This window comes from Athene cunicularia, assembly GCF_003259725.1.
Source record: "Athene cunicularia isolate RWA chromosome 10 unlocalized genomic scaffold, athCun1 chr10_part1, whole genome shotgun sequence".
In the NCBI taxonomy this organism is placed as follows: domain Eukaryota; kingdom Metazoa; phylum Chordata; class Aves; order Strigiformes; family Strigidae; genus Athene; species Athene cunicularia.
In genome coordinates this window covers 5,764,452-5,775,919 of record NW_020799112.1, presented here as the reverse complement: position 1 = coordinate 5,775,919, position 11,468 = coordinate 5,764,452, and the positions used below count along the sequence as shown (strand labels likewise).

General features: G+C 38.2%; 1 protein-coding gene across 2 annotated transcripts; it reads right to left on the bottom strand.

The window, feature by feature from the left end:
• Positions 1 to 4,423: 4,423 nt before the first annotated feature.
• Positions 4,424 to 11,439, bottom strand: GTF2A2 (general transcription factor IIA subunit 2). Of its 2 annotated transcripts, none has more exons than XM_026856313.1 (5): positions 11,335 to 11,439; positions 11,080 to 11,219; positions 10,484 to 10,588; positions 9,055 to 9,185; positions 4,424 to 7,439 (listed from the first exon to the last, which is right to left on the bottom strand). In XM_026856313.1, exons 2-5 carry the CDS (start codon positions 11,149 to 11,151, stop codon positions 7,325 to 7,327), a joined length of 423 nt encoding a protein of 140 aa, XP_026712114.1. In that variant the 5' UTR covers positions 11,152 to 11,219; positions 11,335 to 11,439; the 3' UTR covers positions 4,424 to 7,324. The 2 variants fall into 2 exon arrangements, with proteins under 2 accessions (XP_026712114.1, XP_026712115.1); XM_026856314.1 differs by having other exon boundaries at positions 7,126 to 7,439; positions 9,059 to 9,185.
• Positions 11,440 to 11,468: the final 29 nt, after the last annotated feature.

Sequence of the window (11,468 nt, the reverse complement as noted above, 5' to 3'; positions counted from 1 at the left end):
GGAGGACTCGGCGCCCCCCGACCCGCCGGCCTCGCCTCAGACACCGCGCGGGCGCGGTCTCCCCCCGGGCCCGCGGTGACCGGCCGGCGCACGGAGCGCGCTCTGCCTTCTCCTCCAGACGGCTGGCAAAAGGGACCCGGGCTTTCTTGGGGTAGACGGGCAGGGCCAGGTTACAGACCACGGTGACTCCACGTCCTGCTACAAGCAGAGATGAAACTGTAATTAATTTGCTTTTCCACAAAGCACCGGGCAGAGCAGCTGCTCCTGGCACCTGCTGCGCTGCTCAGCTTAACATCTGGCTGCTGCTTTTGCATCACTTGAAAGTTTACCTTCTGTCAGTAGGCATCAGCCATTTAAAAAAACAAAACACACACACACACAACCCTTTAATAAAATCGAATTTATTCAAAGAGATGGCTCTTCAGTATTCTGTATCCTGTAGTCCCCCAAGGAGAAGGGCCTATGCTCCCAGGCAGAGCCATTACACCAGTTAACTCCTCCGCACGCCACTTCTCCGTCTGTAACACAGGGAGAGGGATGTTTATGTAGTTAGTGGTGTGAAAACCTACATTCTTCTAACATCTTCCTCTCTTTCCCTCCCCCCAGAAAAAAAGATTCTTGTAAGGAGTGCTTTCGGTAATATAATTGCCAGATTCCCATAATTGCCATATGCCTTTGAGATGAACAAAACAATCACCCAACACCCTTGTTTTCTTAAGTTTGGGGGGATAGAAGGAACCCCACCCAGCCTGATACAGTGAAAGACTTGAAAGTGGGACGTCTACTCATGTACCCGTAAAGAAATACATATACTTACAGGTTTCTTATAGGTTTGTTAACAGCAATCCACTCTGTAAATATGTTTAACTTCTTCAGCTGTTTCTTCTTAACAGAATTATGAAGTATTACTTGTACATACTGCTTATTTGTTTCATCTATTATTGACAGACACTGCCCTGGCAAAGGCCAGGAAACAAAGAGACAAGTGTTTAGATTGGGTAGGGGGAGGATATGCACCACTTCAAATCTGTTCTGTGGTAAGACTTCCACATCCAATTTTCTCAATTCAAAGAAAATTTTCAGTTTCTGTTGGTGTAATTACTCACAATTTATCTCAGATGATTTGGTTCAAAAAACAAAGGCATATCTTGTGCAAATTTGTCTTCAACGCACCGTCTCCTTTTAGTAGTGACTTAATCTCTTCTGAAAGAATCAGACCACTCCCAAATTCAGGTGAACTAAGACAAGATTCTTACAAAGGAATGTTTTCAGCATTTCCTCTTCCAAAGACATCAGAAATACCAGATTTATGACTGCAGTCAGATGTCAAAGCAGTGATACAGGGGGAAAAAAAAATATCCTTACCATTACAAACAACAATAAAAAATACCACTCTAATATAGAACTTTGTATTCCAGAGATCTCAAAGTATCTTAGGAATAAGATAGCTAGCATCTTAGAAAACTAGCAACAGGCCACAAAGAAAGGATGTAACTTACCAAAGTTTGTTGAAGAACTGAAAAAATAATAAACTTGAAGAGCAGGACAAGCTCTAGCCCACTGGCATATCAGAATGTAGGATCACCTCCAAAAAAAATAGGTTAAATCCCGTATGAACTTCATCAGTAAAATTATGGTCTATCCAAATTGGAAATATATCAGAAATACTAGTGTTAACTTTGTCTAGTGAGAGGATGAAAATCTACTTCTGATACTTCTGTTAGCTAACAACCTGAACTTTAAATAAACCATCAGTTGTTGAAGGAGGAAATATGTTGCAAATTGCCGTTTACCTTTCAAGACCTGCACAGGAGAAGGGTGAAACTGTAATTCTGAAATCTAATAACAGATTATTTTTCTTTAACCCCACCTGGCTTTATATTTTATTTCCAAGTGGGTTTCGCTTTATTTTTACAAGAACAACCTAATAGGAGCTGAAACTGGCATAATACATATTTACACAGCAGGTCCATGAACAGCTCTTCTTAACTCTAGTTAGGAGGTCTACTTCCTTCTTGCTTTGCATTTCTTTCATACTTTGTATGACCATCCCTGAAACGTCCTATAATAAAGAGATGGGTCAACTGAAATAAATTCAGAGGAAACCAGGTAATAAATTCTGAACAAAACTAGAAGCAAACATGACCTATAGGAACATATAAGTATTTGAAGTCATGAGTAAAACTGTTCAGGAACTGGGTTAGAGTGTCCTTTTTCTTCTGACTGCCAGAGCAGTAGCCATGAAACATTAACCAGACTCTCAGTGAACTATTTTTCACTTCCTTGGAGGGTGCACGCTCTTTTAGCACAAGGTGAAAAGCAAAACATTAATACATCTGTGACTTACTACCTAGGAAGCTTAATGACTAATTTATACCCTAAATTTATCATTGAGCAAAGCTCTTTTCCTACCAAAGATCAGCCTTTAAGCTACAGCGAAGGAAAAGTCCACATCTCCCAGGAGTCTTATTAAAGTTAAAATGTATTTTACAATGCTCCAACTTTTACACACACACGCTGGGAACTTTTAGAGCACAGGAAAACAAAACTTAAGTCACTAGTACCTTAACTACCTCTTAAGTTGCTGAGATCTGTAAAAGCAAATATCTGTGTTCTGAGTAACTCTCATCTACCCCATTGTACCTAGTCATTGTGTAGAAGTACGTTAACAGTCCTGATTAAACTTCTCTTCTAGGAATTCATCATAACCTCTTCCTGCTCTGCACTTTCCTTTAAATGTTATCAGAGACACACAAATTAAAGTCAGGTATTGACACCTCTTACCGAGCAAACAGCTTGCTTCAGATAACATCCTGTTTTGCACACTTACAGAATTCACAAAATTCTTTTTCTCAGAAGCCATGTTTAAACACAGGCAGTCACCCACAGCCACTTCTGCATTAGTGTTTGTTCTTTCCTTTTCTTCACTTTCTTTTAGTTTACTTTCTAAATAGAAACATCTATTCCAGTTCAAGGTCAAAGCGCAAAGGTATCTTTTACTTTCTCTCTGATACTGATAGGTGTAAGTAACTATGACCTTCCTGGAAAAAAATCACAAAAAAAAAAAATTAATCAGTCCATAGCAAGGAAGAACCAAATAGGCAGCAGCAAGTATCCTGATGCTGTAGCAGGTGAGATGGTTTGTCTTCCACTGGATATTAAAATACCTCAGTATAACAAAAGTGCAGTTAAGTTTTGGGTGCAAGTTGAACAAATCTTCCAAGGCCACAAAGCACATTAATCATATGAACACAGAGGGATTAGCTGAAATTCAAACACAAAAAATAGCAGGTGGCAAGAAAATTATGGAGAGTGAAGCAATAAAAAACAGGTCAGATCCCCTGACCTTCTCTTTGCTCCCCTCTCCTTTTGTGAGTTGAAAGCCTCCACAGAAGTAGCAGATCTGAGGCTTGGACAAACACCACCCCAGAAATGTGGTTAGAGCCAAAAATAATATGTGCTGCCAAGCTAGTGTCAGAGCTTGTGTTGACAGCTGTGAGGTTTGCAAGAATTCCTCTAGAAGCACAGGCAACCTTCTCTTGCAGGCAGCAGCCTTCATCCCATCGGCAGATATTCCCTGAGGCATCACTGGAGCAATTCTCAAGAATTATTTACACCTCAGCATGCCTCAGGAGCCGTTTTCTAAAGCGGTGACAGAGTCAAAAGGGTAAATACCTTATGCTGAATGGGGGATTTAAAAAAAAAGGATAGTTTAGAAACAATAACACCAAAGGGTAAGCTAGAGGTAAGGTAGAAACAGAGTATTTCCGAACAAAATACAGAAAAAAGCCAGATAAGGTTGAAACACCAGACCTGGGTGAGGTTTATTTTAGAAGTTTTAGAAACCAAAAAGCAACCTATGTTGTTTTTTCACATGCACAACAGTAACTTCTGCAGTTTTCAACAGTATTGAACATTCACTGACCAAGTTTAACACCAAAGAAGCAGTCAATACCTGGAGTTTCTGAACCTTAACATAGCAGTGCAAGGAACACTGCTGCCAAATGCTTCTCTCTTGCATGTGCAGAGATTGCCCTTTTGTTCTCAAGGTCAACAGACAAGAGCAAAGAACAGCAGCATTGATCCCAAAAGTTCAAGTGTTCTTCGTGTACCCAGCTAAACTCAGTATACTGTCTGTATACATCCAGATTTGAATTCCATGTTGTAGAAGCATCCCACGGATGCAAAAATATCAGACATTTGCATTGCCTAACACTGCACTGTCACGAAGAAAACACAAGATGCATATGTGAGTTAATTTTAGGAAAAATTAGTAAAACTTACAAATTTATTTTGTAAATGAAATACAGAGTACACAGAACAAGGATTCTGCCACAAGAGTGGAAAACGAGTGGTTTGCAGAACAAGAGCTTAATGAATTTGCCATAACCAGAGCTAGACTCTTACCAGAAATTTTTTTAACAGTTATATTAAAACATTAACCAGATGTGAAATAAAGTTTCTAATACCACCATTAATTTCCCAAGCAGCAGCAATACAAGACTCAGGGTACACGTTTGCCTTTCTTCGATTTTTATTTGTTTGGTAACTTCTCTCCTGTTGTTTTGTATGAAAGGCCTTCTCAGACTTCCAGCTTGAGAGAGGAAAGTAGTGTCTAGATCACAGACACATGTTACTACTGCCTGCTTGGTTCTACTCATTTGTTTGCTGTTTCACCTAAAACATTCCCTTACTGCCCATTTGTGCATGCTTTCTAGCCTTTCACACAGTTACACAGATTCCCTCTGCATGCGGTCCCTTTATTATCATTGTGCCCAGGAACAGGTTGCTGTCTGCCCCCAACCATTTTTGCTCCAAAAAGCTTTAATGTCTGTTGTGCATTTAGGACTACATTATTATTAGGAAAACAAAAAATCTTAGAACAGTTCAGAAGCATCCATAACATTTAATACATTTTTTGTCTTCCGCTGGATATTAAAATACCTTAGTATAACAAAAGTGCAGTTAACAGTTTTAGGTGTAAGTTCAATAAGTCTTTCACAACAAATGTCACTTTTTGCCCCTCACCTCAGGCTAAACAACAAGCTTATCAAGAACATCAGTGTCACAAGTGTTTGCACGTTTTTTCAGTACAGTAGAACTTGGGTACAGAGTATTTAAATTATTTTCAGAACGTCCATCTCCTTTTCAAATGGTTCTTTACAAATCAATATTCAAATCTCAGTTTTCATGCCAAATAGCAACCACCAGATAAGTAAGGTATACAATTCAAAGTATTACTGTTATGCATCAACACAGGGAAGTACCCCATCACCTTTTCCTTATATAGGACCAAGTCTTAAGCTTCAATGGGATGATTACTTCTTTGGTAAAGCTGTACTGGATGACAAACACAGTTTCTGGCTCCTGCTCACAGTAATCAGTGAAATTCAAATCAGTAAGTAGCAGACATCTTTGTCAACAAAATTATTTCTTCTTTTATTTATAATTTTGTTTAGTATATATATTCATTACATTGTTTTCTTTTTTAGTTAAATATTTCTTTTACTTTCAATTAACAGCAAAGGCAGCAGTAAGCCTGGGAGTGCTGAAGTAGTAGTATACAGCTGTTGAAACACAAGAGAAATCTGGTAAGAGTAACAATGAAATGTAAACATAAATCAATTTCACACAATAACCTCACATCATCAGTACAATTGTGCTTCTCTATTAAATTTGTTTTTAATGGAAAAATGCTATAGTAAATATGGTAATGTACACTTAATTGGAACAAACTCAGATATATAATTATTTGCATTAGGAGGGAGTCCAAAGGCTACAGAGAACTGGAGACTAAGTTTCTGGCAAGAGACAGGAAGAAACTGCAGAGTTGGAGGTAGGAACAGCAAACTTCTAGTACTTGTAAGGGCTAAAATTCAGTTTACCACATGATTCTTAAGAGGAGAAAAAAAATGATCAAACCTAGAAGATTGAGTCTGATGTAGAAAAAGAGAAAGCCACAGTACTGACATACATTTGCATCCTTTAAGATAATGACCTCGACAGGTACTGTGCAGTTCAAACTGAGAGCAATAGCCTGTTCTTCTGTTTTCAAAAATGGTTACTTAGCAATCTGCAGTTTGCAGCAAAGGACATTTAGTATGGATACAAGACAAAAAATTACTGGTAAACTTTTAACAGTCTAGCAAGCAAGTTCATGAACTCCTTTCTCACTTGAAGTGAGGAAAGCAGAAGTTAACTAAACCTCAAATACATATCCTTTGATGTCCAAAGGTAGAATTAGAGAACCGTAACATACGTCTGGAAAACACTGTCAGAAATACTAAACCTTTATTACTTCAATTAATAGACTGGGCCACTGACAAGTAGAGAAAGGTCTCAACATGTTAATTATGCTCCAGTTTTGGCACAAACCAAGTATTTAGACTGATCTGAAAACAGTTAGCCCTTGACTTTTCTTCTGTACAGTTTCCAGTTTCTAGTGGTCTGTAGTAGGCTACAGTGCTGAGGCAGGCAGCACTCCTACCACCACACTGGAACAGTCACTGCTGTTAAGCCAGACAAATGAGCTGTCAGCATATCATACTCAAACTGAAGAAACTGTTTTAAGGGTTTCTTGATTGGGAGTTATTTAGTGGAATGTCTAAGTCTAAAAAGAACAAAGTTATCCATCCGATACCTCAAAATTTATCTGATATCTCAAAATTCTTTTTCACAAGAATCCCGTTGGCCAGGTGTCCAATTAAATTGATTTCCAGTAAATACAAAAACATTTAGAAAAACATTAAAACAAGATGCACTAACATTGTTTGAGAATATAGTTCAATCTTATGAGACTCAGTTTCATTATTTCAATTTGATTAGCTGTGTAGTAACTTTACTACTTGGGTTCAAGTATTATTAGCAGAGGGTACCAAATGGAAAAATTTATAGATAAAAAGATGCAGTAACAGGCAAATATACTGGCCAGCATGATCTTGTTGATGTCACCCTCCACGTTCTGATTTCTTGAAATACTAATCAGTGCAACCATACTCAGAACCCTGTAACTGAAAGACCTCTGCATTTGCAACATTTACTCTAAATACACTTAGACAATATTGGGAGAAAATACTGAATTAATGATTGGTTTTAAACAAAGCTTTCCAATGATCACTCATTCACAAGTTTTTAAATAAAAGTTTATTACAGAAATTATTTTGAACAAAAAAAAGACAACAGTATCTGTTGTAATAAAAAAAAAAAGAAGTAATATTGTATTCATGCCCTATAAGGTGAACTGAAGAAATGCTACAGGTACTTCTTCCGCTGTCATTCTGTGATGCTTTCTACTATGAATTAACTCACATCTGCAACACAAGAATTAAGTATGAACACAGTCCCTTTCCATGCTTCTCTTCAGAAAGTGCTGCATATTAACAGAAAAATATTGCAGACAAACCACAGTTCTATTCATTCTGCAGTATTGGAACCAGTGTCTAGGAAAGAAAAAAGAAAGTGTGAAGAATACATACCCCTGCTATCATTGATTATAAATAGAACCAATACTATTCTCTAATACCTTCCCCAAGCTCAAAAGCATTGCCCAGGCATTTTAGAACATGTTCTGCACCTACTCAATTCCTTCCACTGCTATCAATGCAATGCATGAACTGCTTATGCTGTTTCCCTTCAGTTAGCAACACTGAAAAGAGCCAGCACAAAACTTCAAGGTTGTGCACACACATCATTTGCTATTAAGGCATTAAAAATATAAGCAGCTTTGCTCTAACTAGTAGTGATACACAAACACTTACTGCCATCAGCCACAAGCAAATCTGGCTAAATCACATGATCAACTAGAAAGAAAGGGTTTTACACATCCAGTATCATAAACGGAGTGCAGGCTATAGTTCATTATGCATTTTGAAGCTGACGCAAGAACGAGCATCAACTTCATAAAACAACCGAGAGCAATTCTCTGTTCTGATCTTTTGTCGGCAGCACCAGTTAGCACCAGTGCAACTTCTGGCATTACTACCACTACTGCTTTCTTGTTCTATGGAAAAAATACATAACTTGGATACAGAGAAAGACAAGTCAGTGTTTGTTATATTCTTTAGCAAGTCAACTTCTTGAAGGGGAAAAAAAGGCTGTAATGTTAATAGCAACTTTAAGTCACCCAGGTCTTTAAATCTTATCAGCATACTTTATCAAGAGTGAAAACTATGAATACTTGGAAAGTAAGGTTTCCTCTACTAACTATAATAAGCACACAGAAAATAAAACAGTAAGATTATATGCTTGGCTAATACCAGAAGTTAAGCAAACAATAAATTTGGTCAACTCTTTAGAACTACAATTTGAAGTCACTACAATGACTACTGTAATCATGCCAGGATCAGGCACCCATGAAGAACCTGTTTCAGAGGTCTAGGGTATATTTAAAATAAAGCCTTTTCCATTCCCTGTCCTTCCTTTTAGCATCACTGCCAGTGATGAAACAAGTAGCACCATTTCACACGTCTTTAGTGATACTCTGCCACACTGATGGTTTTAAAAATTATAAACCAGCATGCCACAAAAGTCACTAAATGACTTTTTCCAGCAAAGAATTCCAAGGAACACTGACAAAAGTAATCCAGTCAAGCAAACGTGGAACAAACTCCTCTAAGCAGTGTACATACAGTGGGCCTGTTGAGCAGTACATAAATCTTATGATTTGCAAATGCTTGGGTCCCCTACTATCAAATCCAGCAAACAACTGCTTAAACAGTTCTCAGACAATTGCTTGCTCAGATGGATGGACAGTCAGTAAAACATGGTGCTGTTCTAACCAACAGGTTAATACTAGAAAAATCACCACAGAGAAATTCAATTAAGATTAGCTCCGACTTTGTCATTGCCACAGTAGTATGTACTTCTCAACAACAGTCTCTGACACATTATGAATTAGGGAAGCATTTAGCCTGCTGTTGTTTCATTTCTCATCATACATAAAAGGGATTGCAGAGACCTACTTTTGTCTGAATAATATAATCAATCTAGCTTTAATCAGACATTTGGTCAAAACTTTCTATAAACGATCAAGTATTGTGTCTCAGTATTCCATACTTACTTTTTCCATCACATGCTACAATTTTCACTTTATCCACTTTGACAAGTTCAGTGACCTCCCTAAATTCAACATCGTTCAGTACAAATGTCCATACGTTGTCACAGAACCTGTATGTATTCAGAGACCCCTTTAAAGAGACAAGAGACATTTTCTATAGGATGCATCCCAAAAATAACAGAAAATATGTTTAGTATCTACTAAACTACATACCTCCTAGAACTAGGTTTGCCATAAAGCCAACTGTAAACCTGAATGCATACAAACTTGGCAAGCAGGCAATTCTGAAGAAAACTGTAGTTTAAATGCCCTCCAGTAGCTGAAATTTTCAAGACCATGTAGAGACTTTAGTCTATCCAAGGGGAAGCTTCAGAGGTACGCTGAGTTTTGTTAACTTTTCTAGTATGTATAAAGGATCAGTATCAGAAAAGATTCCTTAAAGCACGGGGCATAAGAAAAATCAGTTACAGCCATGATCATAACAAAATGTGAATTCTGCAACTGTTTAAATAAAAAGATCACGACAAAACAAACCTATGAGACATAAAGGAATATCCCTCATGTTTGATGCATTATTAAGTATGTTGAATATGTAAATCTTTTGACCTTTACCTTCACATATTTTAACCTGGTAGTCCTGAACTTAAACTCCAAGTAACATTTTTTAAAATTTCTCCACTAAACCCATTCTGAACAGTTTTCTATACTGTGTTACATACACAAAGCAAATTAAGCGTGCTGGAAAAAAAGAAGTTACGCTCTTTTTAAGGTATCTATATGGTTTAAAAATTAAAATCTTAAGAGCTCACTTCATTAATGCATTATGCATAGACTGGAGAAAAAGTATTAGGATGTAAGTTAAGACGACAATCGTTTTGGGTTTTTTCTCACAATGACAATCAAGTTTACATTTAACAATTTACTGGCTATCTAACATTATTAGGGTGGCTATCTGGGAAAAAACAACCCAAACTTGTTTTTCTATGATATTTAGGGAATATAACTACAAAATGATCCAGTGATTTGCATAAAGGTAGATCTACAAGTCTCTAGTCTCTCTTCATATTATAGATGTGGCTGAAAATCTGGCCTCATCTCACTTCTGCGAGGTACAACTAAGAGAAGCAAGTCTTCCTCCCCATCTGCAAGACACTGAGGATGCCCACGCAACTCATCAAAGCATTTCCCTCTTCCCCTGTTTTCATCCACCCACCAAATCTGTTTGATTTTCGCGTTCCTTCAAAAGATCCCTGGCAGAGTAAGATAACAAGCCTTACAACTGCATACAGAACATACATGTAAACAGTATTTCAGAGTCAAAATGGACCTTCATATCTTTTTGCTTAGAGCACACAGCTTTAAATTACATTCTGCATCAACGCTTAGTTACTGTACCTCATGAAGAACTTTTATATATTGTTATCTTACCCTGAAATTGACTCTGTTCCTGACTCGTTGTGCCAGGGCCGAATTTATAGCTTTATCAAACTGAAGTAGCACCTGAAGGGCCAGCTGAGGCGTGATTTGCTGTGACTGAAGTAGTTAAAAAAAAAAAAAAGTTTTGAGTTGCTTGAAAGTAAACTCAAAAATGCAGTAAAAATTAAAAACATCAAAATAAAGTTCACATGAAGCAGATCTCTAAAAGAACAATTTACAGAAATATTACGTGCCTATGTTTACTTCCTTTTTCCTATTTTAACTTTGAGAGAAGAACTGATGCGCTAACATAATTTTCTGTGCTACACAAATATTTCTTCTGAAAAACACTCATCACTGGAAACAACCATAAAAGCTGGAAACCGATTAGTGTTCCCAATTAATCTGGCTGTTCTAATCTGTTTTACTAGAAAGGTGGTGGTACAATCACAAAAGTACTGCCAATGGAGTACAAATAGCTTTTGATTGCAATCAGTAAGTTTCCAAACACTGGCCGTAAGCACCCCGATACAGCAACCCCAAAGCCGTTTTAGTAACTAAACTCTCTTTTTCTTAAGCTAACTGCCCTGACCCTAAAGCCCACGCACCTGTATGAGCTCATCCAGACTCTCCTGAAGACTGTTCCCCAGCGTGGTGTTTCTGTACAGCTGGTACGCCATGGCTCACCCAGACGGGCCGGACGCCTTCCTGGTCATCCACGGCACTCGACGCCTGTTAAGTCCTCGGTCTCAGATAAAACAAGTAAAAATATTTTTAAAAGCTAAAAACTGCAACAGAGCCCTTAACGTACAATGCACAGCAAGAGCAAACAGAATTTTAAAAATCATTCCGCAAGCACTGACCGACAACTAAGAGCGCTCAAGAGCACAAAGCGTTACGGCCCGGCGGCAGGGAGGGACGGAGGGAGCCGGGGCGGCACCGGCTAGGGACCCTCCCTGTCCGCCGCCCGTTCGGCTTCCAAACCGATCCCGTCCCC